Consider the following 16,639-nt stretch of genomic DNA (forward strand, 5'->3'; position numbering starts at 1 on the left):
ACAAAATGTTAATCGACATTAGCGCTAATATCTTGGCCAAAAGCAATGAAAACTACACAATCAACTCATTAGTTGATCTAACGGTCTACATTCAGTCTATCAACTAATGAAACTAACAGCCCGGATTTAAACCAGACTTTAAATCTTCCTTTTTCATAATTCCTCAATTTGGCTAAGTGTTGAGCTGGTCTTGAGCAAAGATCCTCACATCTCCAATACGTTATAGCAAAGACAATAGCTAATAATTCCTTCTCATATAGCAAAAACAACTAAAACCCTAATACAAAATACGTGACCACATAAAACTATGAAAATTTGAAGCTCACATGACCACACAAACCATAAATCACAAACCCTAAATCATATGACCTAAATAAAAAATCAAAGTCTTTGAATAGGAGAAATCGAAAACGACAAAAAGGAATGAGAGACAATAAAAGTGCTAGTGAAGTGACTTTGTATAGTGTAAATCTAAATAAAGTATTATCCCACGTCTACAGCTACATACATATTGATTTGATTCATAACTAAAAGTATGGTATATTGATTTAAATTATACTATATATGTCTCTTAAAAAATATGAATATTAAAAAAAGTTAATTTTTAATTATAATTGGAAAAATAAGAGATAGAAAGAAAAAGAATTATTAACAGAAAATGGATCTCATCTTACTTATTTTTTTCTTAAGATAGAAAATATATAATCTCTAAGGAGAGATTAAAATGGAAATAACTCATAGGGATAGGAGGGTTGACAAAAAAATTCTCAAACGGTATATAGACGTAGAGCGATGATGTGTTTGCTATACTATGTTGATGTGGATCTCATAATTATTCATTTTTCTCTTAATATTTTTCTCTCCATTTTTCTTGTGACCACGTCACCGCCATTTCACATGGATATTTGCAACAAACCTGAAATCTCTCTCACTTGTAAATATTTTCCTCATTAACTAATCAATGAATTTATTTTACCATAAAATCACTACCTCCCACAATTTAATGAGTCCCAAACTATTCTTACGATTCGTGTAGAATTAGTACTTTCGTACATCATCAATGAGTTTCTACAGCTAATTTTTCTGACCAATATTTTGTGAAAGTACGCTTTTCGCAAATATTTCATTTATGCAAAGAGAGATTTTAGATTTTTTTAAAAATAGCAAAGAAAATATCATGGTAAACTTAGCCAGTTTTGTTCTTTCTATATTCAGTTTGCGATAACATCTATTCCCCTCATCTCAATTAAGTTAAGTCATATTCCTTTTTAGGATTTATGACAAAAACAAAACATCCAATCTCTCTTATTTATTTCATCATCTACTTTACTCTGTCTTTATTTTTTTTTATGTTGTTTATCTATCCTACTTTTCAATATAATTCTTTAATCTGTGTGTCCAATTGTTTTGATTCAACTTAGTTAGAACGGATAGAATATAATAATAGTAAATAATGTCATCGAAAGTAGTAGAAATGAGAAAATGGTTTATGAAGTGCCCAATACAACTATAATATGCATATTAAAGAGAGAAATTGGTAGGAGAAATATGGAAGGATAGAAACTAGTAAAGAGAGAGGGATGGGGAAGGAAAGATGATGATGAAAATAAAGTGCGGCAAGATAACCAAGTTGTATTCTATTTTGGATTGTTCAAAGTTACTTGAGTCATTTCTCTTTTTGACTAAAAACAAATCATTTAATCATATCAAAAAATTTTTCTGTTACTTTACTATCTCTTTTCTCTTTTACTTTATTTAATTCGCTCAACACAACTTTCTTAAATCTCGGGCAGAAAAGAAACGCCTCAACTAACGTGGGTCGAAGGAAGCAAAAAAATTGTAATTCCACATTAGTTATCAACTTTTCAAATTTAAATTATACTCGGAACATCTTTATTGAGAAAAAGTACTACATCCATTCATAAAAAAATAATCTTTTATATTACGTGTCTTCCATTGAAAACAGCTTCTATTTACATGGATATAGTAAAATATTTTCCATAAAAAGGTATATATTCCTCCGTTTCTGAAAAATATAAGCTTTTGAAAGGGTATAAATATTAATATATACTCTATCTATCTCTTAAAAATACATCATATTTGTCATTTTAGAACGTCCTGCAAAAATAGACCAAAATTATTTAAGAAATTTTTTCCTCTCTAATGAGATGGATCTCATTCTTCACATATTCCAATCACTTTTTCTTTTTATCTCTTTCTTACTTTACTAATTGTACATTAAAACTCGTACCATATCAAATGTTGTCTACTTTTTAAAGATGGAGAAAATAATTGACAAAAAAATAAATAGAAGAGAAATAATAATAAAATAATGTTAGCAAAGAATAGAGTCCACATTATTAGATTCCTTCCGTCCCATTTAAGATGACACATTTTTAATTTTAGTTTGTCTCAACCAAAATGATATATTTTTATTTTTGGTAACTTTGTCTCTCCAAATTATACATCCAACTACTTTTTTCTCTTTCGAATTAAATATTCAACTCTCCTTCTCTCTCCATTTAATACTTTCACGCACTCTTTCTCTATCCAATTAACTACAATAACAACTCCTAAAATCCCGTACCGACTAAGAAATATTTAATCTTAGCCAGTTCAGAGGGGGGAAAATAGTTATTCAGGGATGAACTACTAAAAAGTTAGATAATTCTAATAATATACTAGTTTAAAAAAAAAAACATCATTTTTTATTAACAATACTTCCACTACTTTTAATTTTTGTATTAAAATTTTATTAATTTTATATTAAAACACATATTATCTATAGTAAAACAATTTTTTAAGACGGATGTAGCATTACTATTACTCCCTCTGTCCCATTAATGACTCACTTTCTTTTTTGATTTGTCCTAACTAAGATGATCCATTATTTAAAATGAAAACACTTTATCTCTATTTTATTCCCTCTCTCTTACTTTACCCTCTCCTCTTAACACACAAAATATAATTTAAAATTCTATGCCGCCCAAGAAAGGGATCATCTTCCTTGGAAAGAAGGGAATAGTAAAGATGGATATAGCATATTTTATAGATTAGAATCATAACAAATCCTTGGGACAATTCTGAAATTTATTACTCCCTCCGTCTCGCTTAAGATGACACATTTTCCTTTTTAGTTTGTCCCAACTAAGATGACACATTTCCTTTTTTTGGTAACTTTCTCTCTCCAATTAATACACTCAACTACTTTTTCTCACTCCTATTAAAATATCCATCTTTCTTTATCTCTCTACTTTAATACTTACACACACCTTCTCTCTCTCCAATTAAACACTTTAACCAATAACTCCTAAAATCACGTGCCGACTAAGCAATGTGTCATCTAAGCCGGGATGAAGGGAGTATTTTAATATACAACGCACAAAACACAATAACATGACCCTCAACTAAATGCCCTTATAATGTGAAATAAAATGGTGCATCAACATTGGAAAACCGCTAAAACTAAAGATATCCTTAAAGAAAAGGTCATACTATCACACAAAAACAAAAATACAATCCCAGCTTCTATCTCACCAGTCTAGAAGCGAAATGGATACTCAACATCACAACAGATACGAAGTTAGTTCAAACCATTGCTCCAGGGACTCCGCCTTTGGGCACCGGCTGAGCTCGAGGGATGTCGCCTCCAAAGCTAGTTCCCGGGACACCGCCACCGTAACCTATGTCATCATCGTGGACGCTGCGGTAGAAGGCAGAGTGCAGTAAAAGCACGTAGATGGACTGCGTGAAGGCGAGGATTATAACCAAGGCCTCCACCACCCTCAATCGCCATCCCCGCCAGCCTCCCACGTTTATCTCCTTGCACGCTAATCTGCATTTCATACATCATTTCATTTTTATTTTTATCACTTTATTGAAACCCTCCTCAATTAATATTGTCTCAAATTTTTCTACCAGATTTTCTTCTACCAACCTTTTTTTCTTTCTAATAGTTCTATTTTCTTTAAAATTAAACACTTTTTTTTAATAAAAATGCTCCAATCGATCTTTTACTAAATTTACATGAACAATAAGACAATTTTCTACATAAAAGAGATTAGTATTATTATTTAATAATATAATTATATACTACTCCTTCCGTCCCATGTCATAATTTTCCACACATTTTTTTCCATTTAAATCATTTTAGTCGCACCCTCTCCGTTCCACAGTAACAAAGTTATTTAATTTTCTGCACTCGTTTTGAAAGAAAATGATACCCTCTCTGTCCCGTAATAAGAGTCACAATTCATTTTTTTTAATCATAAATGGTAAGTAGGTCCTACATTCCACTAACTTACTTCACTCACATTTTATTATAAAATCAATATTAAAAAGTGAGTCATATTTTCACTATTTTTTCAATCCACTATTCTTTACATTTCTTAAATTCCGTGCTCACAATAAGAGTGACTCATATTGTAGGACAGACTCCTATTGTAGGACGGAGGGAGTAATAAATAGTTATAGTGCATAAAAAGTAAAGTAAGTAAGAGAATAATGCATAAAAGCCTCTTATCTACTTTATTCTTTTTTACTCGATTCTTTCATCACTTTAAATATTTATTACTCCATTCGTCTTTAATAATTTGTTACTATTTGACTCGGCACGAGTTCTAAGAAATGACATATAAAGTGAATTAAAAATGTTAGTGGAATGTAGATCTTGCTTTCATATATTAGTTTTATAATAAAATGCTATTTGGAATGAGTTAGTGGAATGTAGGGGGATCTACTACCAAAATTAGTAAAAGTGAAAGGCGACAAATTTTTGGGGACGAACAAAAATGAAAATAAGTGATAAAATTTCAAGGACGGAGAGAGTATCATTTTTCAAAATGAGCGTAAAAAATGAAATGACTCCACTACTATTTATATATATAATAATATATTAAAATATGACTCACATCCACTAACTTTACTGGCTAGCTTTTATTTATAATATTTTTTAAAATTCATGCCGAATCAAAATGGGACATATATTGAAGAACGAGACGTATATTGGAGAACAAAGAAATATTATTTATCTTCTTTATATTCAATCCATATAGATACCAACAAAGTATTTTCAACATAATAATCATATAATTTGTGTGTAAATTCATTTGTGTATGTTAGGAAAATAACCTTGAGCATTTTATAAGTTAAAAATAATGAAGTTGAGAAAATAACCCGAAAGCAAGAGCGGTGACAGCCCAGGCGCCGGTGGAAGTGGTGGAAGCGGTGGCGAAGCTGTCGTTCCGCCATGTTCGGAGGTGGTTGCCGCCGACTAGTTTGGATACTATTCCAAGGACTGCTGCTAGCACCGAAAATGTAAGGAAGTGCCCCGTTGCTCCATTCCCTCCTATACCTGTAAATCAAAATTCTATTTCAATTCAATTCTAAAATTACATTTTGCACTAAAAAGGCTTACTTGTTCTTGCTTCTGCAGTGCGGCCATCGATGTACCTATTCATGCACCAACTTGCAAACACCAACAGAATGAAATACATTAGAAAATTCAGCAACAACAATGGACCTGCTACATTCCTTGCCACTATTCTATCCATTTCTTAAAATAAATATTTTTGCTTTAGTACTATGTTGTGGATGAATGCAGTATTGAGTCTAGGTATAGACATAAAACGTTTTTGATTTGAAGTGTTTGTTGGGTTATTCACCTTAGTTATAAATACAAGAGGCAAATGGAAATTTATTATTACAAGAATGCACGTGGCAGTAATGCAGTAGTGCTGTATCACCTCTACTGAGCCACTTGTCCACTTCTCCTTCATTTCCGAGTTATCGAGGATATACTACTATGTAATTTGATTTTTCAATATAGCTACCAATTTACTAATAATTTATCAAAATAAAAATTAGGTTTTGTAAAGGTATTGTGATGAGATTTTTTCGATAAATAGCTGTAAACATCTCTAATTATTTATATTAAACTCAAATCTATTTTATAAAATAAATATAATTTTACTATAATTATTGATACTAAACTTAAATTTTAAAAAAATATTCTCTATATTATGCTTTTTTACTCACATAATTTGAAAAAAAAAATGGTTTTGATTTAATATAAACCTAAAAATGTAATTTTACTTAAAAAGTAAAAACATGATTGGTTTTAAAGTATTAATAGAACTATTACCTATCTCATCTTAGATTTTAGTGCATTGAAGATGGGATGGTCTAAGGTACGAAAAAGCTGTGCATGTACTGGTGTTTGGGCTGGTGTTTGGTCCTCAATGCGCATACTACTGTTGACGGATTTAAGGGAGTGAGACTAGATGTGAGTAAAACAATATGAAAAATTAAACAATTTATTGAATTTTAATTTTAATTTTGGTTTTGAATGTAGTATTCCTTTCGTCCCAACTAAGATATTACATTTCTTAATCAGCACGTGATTTAGGAGTTACTATTAATTAGTGGTTAATTGGACAGAGAAAGAGTGTGTGTAATTATTAAATGGAAAAAAAGAGAAATTAAATATTTAATTAGAGAAAAAAAAAGTGGTTGAGTGTATTAATTGGAGAGAGAAAGTTAGTAAATATAGAAATGTGTCATCTTGGTTGAGACAAACTTAAAATGAAAGTGTGTCATCTTAGTTGGGACGGAAGGATTAAAATGTAGAATAGAACAAGTAAAGTAAGAGAAATAACGATATAGAGGAGACATTTTTTATTAAATACTACTATCTATTTTATTTTTATTATTGTTGATAAAAACTTCACACTTCATTAACTTATGTTAGTAAAATTTTATCATAAAACTCACATTTCACTAATTTTTCTCACTCATTTTCCATTAATCTTTTTAAAACTGGTGTCAAATCAAAATTGAACACAGAATTAGTGACTAAGGGAGTATTTGGTAATGTACTCTATGTATTTTAGTCGTTGCAACATCTACCAAACCTATATTGTTAATCCTAGTGAGTGTTATTGACATGTACTCCTTAAATATGTTGGTTATAAAATTAATACTACTATTATAAAAGTATTGACTTAAATTCCAATATTGTGGAATGGCCATCAGCTTAAGGACACCAGAACATCAGCCTATTTCACTATTGAACAATAAACATGTTCACTGTCATTTCGGCCTGTAATTTTTAGAAAAGGTTTGGCCAGAATATAAGCCTAAATTAAGGTACCCAAAAACAATTAACTAACTGGAAAAAACTCATCACTTCCCCTTTATCTGACTCTCTACCTATGAATTCTACAAATTCTACACCAATATCTAGCTGGGGATGTGATGAGACAAGAAGAAGCAGGTTTGTATACATCATGGTATCAACAAAGTGGATAAATATAACCACAGCCTTAACCCTGTAAGAACTCAAAGGCTGGATTTTCAAGAAGTTCTTCGGGTGGTTTTACGCCTTTAAAATTTAAATCTTGGCGGGTACTGCTGAGTTCTTCAACCGGCAACGGGATGCTGCAGTAAATGAATGATAATTTTGTTACTCCTTTATTTCGACAATATGTTATCTCATGAAATTACCTGGAATTATCCTCCAACAAGTACGAGTTGTTATCAGGATCGGTAGAGTCCTCCTCTGCAAGTGTCTTTAGCTTAGAAAGTACCTGTTAAGACTTATAAAGTAAGACATAAGGACTGTATAATATGGCTTATCATCCACAACGTTGGCTTCGGTTTTCATTGTTGTAGTGAAGTATCTTAGCAAGAAGGAAACACAACTTACTTCTGGAGGTACATTATCTGATTCATTATCATCCCCAAAAATAGTACATATTCTATAAAGCTGCTGACTGCTCAGTATCTGTGGACAAACAACATTGCATAGTTAGAAATTAATCTTGGTTTTGCTGATTGGCGCGTATCAACTATAAGAAGCCAAATAAAGAAGAATATGCACAGACTCACACAAATGCATGTATAAGAAAGTAAGAGAGAGACAAGGAAATAAACTTACAGGGCAAAGTTCAGTTGTAAGATCATCATAAGTTAGTTCCGCTTTCTGTTGCATGATCTGCACATGTGGTAAGTATTTAGCATAACATCTAACGAAACGTGCATTGCTCTCCATGCCTCACTGTAGAGTGCACTTGAATCAGAGCGGATGTATTCACTATTTTGACTAGAGATTGAATGAAATAGTATGTCCACCATTATTACAAATGAGTACCGAAAAGGAGTTTGCTTTCGAACATACCAGAAGTTTTACAGCCTGCTGCACATATTTTAGTTCTTCCAGTGATGAGCCTGCATACTGTAGTACAACAGACAATACTTAGTCTACACTTGTTGTATTACCAAATCAAGGGACGTAGTATGATAGCGAGATATCATAGGATATTAAACAACGTTCATAGGATATTTAAAATAATTGTCACAAATTGCTGTATAGAATAAGTTATCATGTTAACGATTCTATATTTGCTTAAGCAGACGCCTGTTCATGTAGTTAACGAGCTCGAACAAGCTTTTATAGAGTCGAAAACCAATTAGCTTATCTCATTTACAGTCCTCAAACTCTAAACAAGTATAGCAGCATCAGTGAATAACTCAAGCAGAAAGGTCCATACCTCGTGGGTGTCCCCGTACCAAAGTTCAAATTCTGTTAACCCCGTCTTTACATATTCACCACTGTTGAACGTGCAACACTCTTTATGGCTAAGAAGGCTGAAGAAAGTTAAACCAGGTTACAGGTTATGAGTATTGCATCATATTCAGTAAAGAAGATTGTATGTGATGGTATAGGAGATACCTATTGAACAGCAGAACGTTTATATAAGCGAAAAGCTGCTCGAAGATTTTCTGCACAAGAACTGGTGGAACCTGAAATATCAACTTCCATAAGATACAGACCAGACTTACACGGGTAAAAACAAAGGTAACTTTTACATACAAAATTATCTTTCAGTGTACTTAGAAGCCCGTTTAAACAATCAATGACGCTTTGCCAGTTCCTAGTAGCACTTTCGCCAGCAGATTGACTCGGGGAATTTTTGAGTGCCTGGAGACCAAACATTCAAATCAGAGGTCTCAAAAGAGATGAAAAGAAGAAAACTCAACAATTTAGAAAAAGAAAGAAAATTTTCATTAGCATAATTCTTAGTGAATTAATACTGTATACCCTGTTTCATAACATGCTATAGCTATCATAACCTGTAGTTTCAGAGTAGTCAAGTGTTAAAAAAACTTAAAACTCAAACAAAGAATGAAGAGGAGTATTAAAGGTAATATAAGATAGAATCGTATAGTTATTGGAAGATTATAGAGTTCCAAATAAAGTAAAGTTCTACCTCAATACATGAAGAAAGAACCGGGGTCAATTCCTTCTTTGCATTATCTCGAGTAATACCGTAAATCTTCTCAATATAAGCAGTCAGCTGCTCCTGGAAAAGTGAAGCTGGATACTTGGCTTCAATCAGTTTTATTCCATCAAGCCCACCTATAGAAATGTTGGCGAAGGATGGGGACCCCCGGAAACTCTGGAAATTCATATTTACTAAGATTTATATCAGAAGGCCTTAAAAATCCACGAATTCATCTTTCAGGCAAAACTTTTTAGAGCATTAACATGATAAAGGATCATCATACTTGAGCCATTCTTCCGAAAAATGAGGTGGGCTGAGGAGGTTGAGATGAAGAAGGAGATTTAAGGGTTCGTTGGAGTAAAAACAGTAGTGTAGATGTGTTGCAAAGCCAGTAAGCCATATGACAGTTGTTTTCCTCATCCTGAAACAAAATGACCCGTTTGAGCAGATTAGACGTCGAGAAATAAATTGGTAACTAGTGAATTAATGAAGACCTAGAGCAGTCCATATAAACCAGTATCTAGTTTCTCAAACAATGAATTCCATATCCAAAACATGCGGGTAATGCTTAGAAATAATTCCTAGTTTACTGTTAAACTTCACCTCTATTGCTGAACCAATAATCTGAATAAGCAGATCAAAAACATTAGTTCTATCAGCTTCAAAAGATCTCCAATGGAACAGGCATTTGTAAATTGTAAGTGCAGCAACTGGTTTTCCTTCACTGAAACCAATGTCTTTTTTGATGCACCTAATAAGAGCATCTACGGACTCCTGGAACCACCAAATAAAAGAATCAATTAAATTCTTGTATATGTAGGCTGGAACAAGTGCAACAATCAATCACCTGAATCAAATATGGAGGTCCTAGTTCGGTTATATCTAGTTTATTTTCAATCATCTTAAAAAAAATTAAGTACTCAGAAAGGATTACAGGTTACAGGATCTATATGAGACTGCAAATGAGGAATGTATGGTAACTCAGAAATAACTCACACGTTGCCTTTCGATGATAGATTTCCTCAGTGCACTATCGGCTTCTGTACCAAATCTTTTACTGGATGCTGCGCTTAAAAGTTCCTGTATAGAAGCTTACAAGCACAATCAGAATGATAGCGGACATAAATATTTATGTTGTTTTGAACCGCCATTTCACATTACACTTACATGGTGCCCATTCTCCCCTTGCTGCACATCAAGGGAATAAAAGGAATAAGCACCAGATGCAGAGACAATTGCTAAATAAAACTGAGGTTAAATACTAACATGAGTAGTTGGAGGTAAATGTCCAGATAGTTTTCCTGAAGGATTATTCATTAAAGCCTGTCGGCGGAGATTCTTTTCTGCTGTTTCCATCTCAGAAATTTTCTCTACAAGTCTAAAAAGATAGAAGATTAATGAATATACCATAAGGCCAAATAAACACAATCTCTTAATTTCATTAATCTTTTTAACCTGTGAGAAAGAACCAATATCATCTCATTTAAAGACTTAAGAAGCATGGCAACAAATGAACTAATTGTCTGATAGCTAATTCAGGAGACGAAAAAATAATTGTACACCAACCTCTGGATATCTGTCTTCAGCTTAACTATATCTGTCTCTGCCTCCATAGCTAAAATCTGAACCACCGATTCAGAATTTACCAAAGCCTATCATTAGTTATGGAACGTATCTTTCTCCAAGATATATTTAAAGTAGACCTGAAATACCTTCAGCTTTTCATTTTCAGCAGTTAATTTCTGGACTGCTTCATTATCAATTACTGAGCCATCTTTTACAGGAGGACCTTGCTCGGATACTGCTGGAGAAACTTGCTCGGATACTGCAGCAGGAACATGCGCGGATACCTTCTCTAGAGCTTCAGGATCTTGCGTTCTTATTTCCGCCAAAGCAGATTGTAATTTTGCAATTTCACGATTTTTGGCTTCCTCGATGTCATGCTAGTCAACATAAATTTATATTAATTGAATGGAAATTAACCATATTTTTTCACACATTTAACTATCATATGAAAGTAATTACTAAATGCAAAGGGACAATATAATACTCGCTGGCGCTTCTCCAACTCCAACTCTGACGTGAGCTCTTCAAGCTGCTTTTCTAGCTTTTCTTTGGCTTCTTGGAGTGCACCAGTTTCCTTTGCAGCCTAAGTAAGACAGTTAGGAAGGAGAAATCCACTTGAATTTATGTTCTTTAGCTCCATAATTGCATAAATAGGATGTTACCAGTTGTAAATGATAAGTGATGGAAGCACTAAAGAGTATGTGACTCTACTTCATTGCTAATTTATTTTACAAGTAAAGTTGGAAGTACTCACCGTTCTAAGTAGCCGTAGTTCTTTGCGAGCTTTAATTACTCTATAAGCACATTGCATTGAAATCGATGCCCCCTTCAAGCGCGAGAAATGATGGCTGGCCAAGTATCCTTTGGAGTGTTTCTGCTTAGACAGAAACAAATACTATAATACCTAAAAGTGAACAGCCTAAAAGCTCCACATAATTCTGATCCTAGAAGATCTGTCAACGTATTCAAATCAAACACGTACAAGTCCTTAGTACTTAGATTTTTGATTATATACTCATACATTACGATATTTCATTGCAGAGTTATTCCTCTAACTTATTCAAATCAAACACATACAAGAGAGATGCACAAGAATGGGTTGAGAGAATTTTACCTGGATAAGAATAGCTGCTGTATTTCTCCTTCTAAATAGAAGCTCACTGCGAGCAGCTATTCCTCTAACTCCTGCTTGGATAACAATTGCAGAAGACGATAAAATTGCAAAAGTCTTCCTAAACATAAACATCCTTCCACCTTTCTGGATCGTTGTAGCAGCAATCTTTCTCCTCTTACGCTCATAAATACACCTTGCAACTTGCCCTGATATTGCGACATTTAAGTAATAAGTAGTAAGTTAAAGGAATGAGCGTGAGCGCTAGGTTAGCCATACGTAAACACAGATAAACTATGATAAAAAAAATCCTTGAGCATTAATTATACCTCTGCACAGAGCTTGGATTTGTATGGCTGCCATTCGTAATATAACGAAATTTTTATGCGCAAAGAATGAACGAAATTTTGTCTGGACTACACTTGCTGATATCCCAAGGACCTGGTTACGAACAGAATCTAGTTCTGCCATCTGACCAGCTCTGAGACACACTTTAGTTTTGCCAATCTGGAAAACAATGTGTACAAGAAAAGTGAACTTGACAGCCTTTATAGAGAAACTCCCATCTATTGAAGAACGATTCAAGATAATCAACTTCATCAATGTAAGAGAAATGAAGAGGCATAACAGTGTAAGCACAATTATGGTGTGAACCAAGTTGCTATAATCAATGGCAAGAGTTCCATGGCATCACGAGGGATGACTGTATCTCTGTAAACATAATAAAGACAGACACTGCTTGCAGGGAAAATCATGAACATCGAAATTCCGTATGATGACTTGGATCAAATTAAAACTTTATATATCCATAAGCAAACCATGCAACAACTTCTGGAATTATTGTCTAGTCTTTAAACAACAAAAATAGTAAGAATCACGCTAACTTGCTTTAACAGTGTAATCATTTACAGCCATTTATGGAATGTGCACAATGCATACAGTGAAGAGTACCTGATAACCTTCAAGAGCGGCTTTCTGCAAAAGCTTTTTACAACCAGTGACTTCGTCGCAACTATCAAAAGTGCAAAGTGTTAAAAAATATTGTCGAAAGGCGATGCTAAATTCAGAAATGTTAGGTTAGGGAGTATTAGATTATGGGAAATGTTATTCTTTCCTACTTCTTGAGACAATTATTTTTTATCACCACATTTGCAGAAGATACCTTCCATTTGATGCACTAGGATCAAGAATTTTGAAACGGTTTATAAATTCTTGAAAAGTCTTTCGAGTGGGATATCCAGCACAACTGATCCTGATTGCCTCCATAACACCCTAGAAACCAATAACAATCGTTGTATGAGTTGATTGTTACAATGTCACCACACAAAGAAAAGGAAGTAAAGTAAAATATCTCTTACCCCACAACGGAGTTGCTGCAGAACATTACTATTCTCAAAGATTGAAGGCTTCAGATAGTTATTAGGTTTTATACAGCGAACATAATGAGGTTCGGTTGCACTAAGAGTCTCAAGCAAAGATTGCAGTTGTTGCTGTATAAAATAAAAGAAAGGGGTGAAACTAGATATACAGAAACAATGTAGCTCTGAATATGTTAAGAGTACATAGAATAGGACCTTGAATCGAGAACCAATTGATGAAAATTTTGATGATTTAGAAGATTCTTCGGGTAAAGGTGGGAAGAGGCTAGAGACAAAGGTGCAACTTGAATTACTAAGGAGATTCTGATGCTCAAAAATAACATAGTCTTTGTTTTTATCCAGAAAAAGTTCCGTCTGGTACGTAACCTGAAATTGTCGGATGCTTTATCAAACATACACTCGCAGCGATATAGGCTTTTATAGTCATAAGCTTCAACTTCACGAACTATTCTTAGTTGCATATATTAACAATTGCATACCTCACCCGCATAATGGCAAATGGTGAAACCAGTACGCGACAGCTTTGGCTTGCTAAAACGCTTGTGATCTTTGAATGTCTGGTACAGCTTCTCCGCAAATGTCTCATGCGTAGATCTTGGAAACATACTACAAAAAATTCCAAATTCATTAAATTATGGGGTGTAATTAAATGGCTACAGATGCGGGAAACTAGAATCTGAGAAATCATACCAAGCCTCATCAAGGAGAGCAATGATGCCACCTGGTTTCTGCGTAAAATTGGCGTAAAAGATTGTATCAGAAAACAAGGAAATTAAACTACAAAAAAAGGATAGCAGACAAACCTTTTCAATAAGATCAAGAATATCTTGGTTATCTACAAATTCTATGTAACTCCAGTCAATCTCTTCTTTTGTATATTCTTCTTGTTCCATCTTGAAAACATGCTGCAAGAAAAATAGCGTGCTGTCTTGGACTTAGAATTTTAATTCTAATGATAAGAGTATTGGGAGTTATCACAAGAAGAGGTTACAATATTGTATACTGACCTGATTGAAATGTTGCTGCAGTTTCTCATTAGTTAAGTTTATGCAAAATTGCTCAAAACTGCAAGAGAAGTATGACAGTTAGAAACATAAGCATGAAAAGGATCTAGCATTAGGATTTAGTAGGATACCACAAGAATTCATAACAGAGCTACTAAAACAAAATGAGATTAGTTGAAAACTGAAAAGGCTTGTGAAAATGGAAAAAATAAACTTAAATTTTCATTTGTTCTTAGTTATGTCCTTAGACTGCCATCGTGCGGCTTCTTGCAGTGCTCTAATTTTCATAATCTTGAGAACTAAGCATACCAGTTAAGCACCTGTTTGTATTGAAACTCTCGAAGCCATAAATATCCAGCAGTCCGATTAAGAGTTTAGAAGTAGAATCTTGTCCAATAGAATTGTTGATCTTATCAACTAACCTGACCCAAAAAAAACGCTAGTTAGGAGACATACACAGTCTCTAGATCTCGTAATATAACAGTTTCTTCCTAGTACAAACCAGTCGAACAATCTTGAATAGACAATTTTAGCCAAAGCATCCCTACTGACTGCAGCGTCGGTCGCATTAAGGCTTTTTGTTATGGTCTCATCACGAGTAACCATTACACGTTTGCACAAGGAGTCTTCAAGACATTGTTCGTCACACCTGAAATAGATTCATATAAACTTACGTCAGACCAGGCGTGCACATGCTGAGAAGTTCAAAAAAGAAAAAAAAACTACTTACATCAACAGCTCTGCAACGGTTTTAAGATGGAATCGTGATTGATCATCCTTGGGATGAGAACCATCACCATCACTTTCCTTCTCGAACTCAATGTTGCCCAAATGAAGAATTGCAGCCACAACTCGAAAAATTCCGTCCTACAAATGGATTCTTTTAAGAAAACTATGCAATCATAAGTAACACTCAGTTATTTAAGTACCTGCTCCTCATCACTGATTCCAACTATATCCATTGCCCTCCTTGTAGTAAGATACTCTTTGGAATCATCAACACCATCCAATTCATAGCAATTGGACTGGTTCAAATAATGGAATTCCCTTGGATTCTTCAGTTTGTATTTTTCAGCATCCTGTTAGAAAGCACCAAAGGTTAGAACGAAACTCTAGTATAATGTTTATGAGGTTCAGGAATTGTTATATCAACTTCTATGTAATTCAATTGTAAAAAATAAACATGTTTCTTGAGAAAATGCACAACTAGCCACCCTTAGCTGGAACTTTATACTACCTTTTCTGGCGCAGCACAAAGCATATAGAAGCAATGGTAGTTTCTTTCGGGATCTGAAAGTTGGCAAACTCGTGATCTTTCCAGCAAATAAGTTCTGATCGCAGCTCCGGATATTCTACCCCTATTATTAAACTGAATCTCCACAAATTTGCCGAAGCGACTGTGATCAAAGAGGATTTGAGGCAAAAGTTGATTGAGTCGATTAATAATGGAATAATCATAAAGGTACTTTCCAAAGAATTTTGAGTTGACCTTGAATTGTTATTTCTCACTGTCTTTGCATTACCGAAAGCTTCAAGAACAGGACTTGACTGCAAAAAAATAAAAGAGTTGATGCAGGAAACCAAAGCACTAAAAGAAGTAGAAATTTGTTCTTCTATATTTTTCTCTTCCATTGACTGGCGAAACAATAAATCGAGACACAGACCTCGAGTACTTGCTGCTCCACAGTGCGCTTCCCCCCCTCAACCCCTACACTGCCTCCCATGTAAGCAAGATATGTCATTAAACTCTTGGTGCTTTCAGTTTTACCAGCTCCGCTCTCTCCACTAACCAAGATCGCTTGGCTTATATCCTCTTTTATCATTTGCCTGCATTAGCATCAGAAGCGTGCTCGTTGGGAACAAGTGTCAAAAGAATAGCAGGCATATGAACACTTAGTCATGGAACAACAAAGGTATTGCCTGTAAGCATTGTCAGCAATAGCATAAGGGTGTGGGCTCAGCTCTCCAATCGCCATTCCTTTGTACTTTTCCATCATATTATCGTTGTAAAGATGGGGTAGACGTTGAAAAGGATTCACAGCTATCAATATGTTACCTGTATAGGTCTACAGAAAGCCCCCTCTTTTTAAGTCTCATGGTACGATATGAGGAAAACAAGCATAACATCAGATCCATGAGAAATGTACTTACATATATTTCATTCATATTATATCTGCATTTCAAATTGTACAGAACACCCGGTTCATGCAGGTAAGCAAGCTTTGTCATGTCATCCACACCCTCAGGCGGAGCCTCAAGATCTTGTGCGTGTACATTTGCTGCATTAGCTACAGC

General features: G+C 34.2%; 2 protein-coding genes across 3 annotated transcripts; both read right to left on the minus strand.

Moving 5' to 3' along the window:
- Positions 1-3,397: 3,397 nt before the first annotated feature.
- On the minus strand, positions 3,398-5,653 carry LOC125219734 (membrane protein PM19L-like). The gene is made up of 3 exons (XM_048121785.1): positions 5,417-5,653; positions 5,176-5,353; positions 3,398-3,835 (listed from the first exon to the last, which is right to left on the minus strand). The coding sequence occupies exons 1-3, from the start codon at positions 5,550-5,552 to the stop codon at positions 3,589-3,591; spliced, it is 561 nt and encodes a 186-aa protein (XP_047977742.1). The 5' UTR covers positions 5,553-5,653; the 3' UTR covers positions 3,398-3,588.
- Positions 5,654-7,102: 1,449 nt separating this feature from the next.
- LOC125222263 (myosin-6-like) lies at positions 7,103-16,639 on the minus strand. 2 transcript variants are annotated; one of them, XM_089062500.1, is made up of 37 exons: positions 16,496-16,639; positions 16,265-16,410; positions 16,009-16,171; positions 15,834-15,892; positions 15,582-15,741; positions 15,274-15,423; positions 15,075-15,211; positions 14,847-14,993; positions 14,665-14,766; positions 14,348-14,405; positions 14,144-14,245; positions 14,031-14,068; positions 13,820-13,946; positions 13,536-13,706; positions 13,320-13,451; positions 13,124-13,233; positions 12,913-12,973; positions 12,291-12,468; positions 11,965-12,170; positions 11,605-11,724; positions 11,335-11,433; positions 10,997-11,227; positions 10,851-10,936; positions 10,551-10,662; positions 10,452-10,472; positions 10,281-10,364; positions 9,888-10,058; positions 9,568-9,705; positions 9,270-9,458; positions 8,873-8,980; positions 8,732-8,802; positions 8,550-8,646; positions 8,177-8,233; positions 7,937-7,993; positions 7,706-7,783; positions 7,504-7,586; positions 7,103-7,437 (listed from the first exon to the last, which is right to left on the minus strand). In XM_089062500.1, the coding sequence occupies exons 1-37, from the start codon at positions 16,571-16,573 to the stop codon at positions 7,323-7,325; spliced, it is 4,242 nt and encodes a 1,413-aa protein (XP_088918626.1). In that variant the 5' UTR covers positions 16,574-16,639; the 3' UTR covers positions 7,103-7,322. The 2 variants fall into 2 exon arrangements, with proteins under 2 accessions (XP_088918626.1, XP_088918627.1); XM_089062501.1 differs by lacking the exon at positions 10,452-10,472 and having other exon boundaries at positions 10,851-10,906.

The sequence above is a fragment of the Salvia hispanica genome, chromosome 1 (genome assembly GCF_029641045.1).
Source record: "Salvia hispanica isolate PSC_SH4W2 chromosome 1, Shi_PSC_v1, whole genome shotgun sequence".
NCBI classification, from domain to species: Eukaryota; Viridiplantae; Streptophyta; class Magnoliopsida; order Lamiales; family Lamiaceae; genus Salvia; species Salvia hispanica.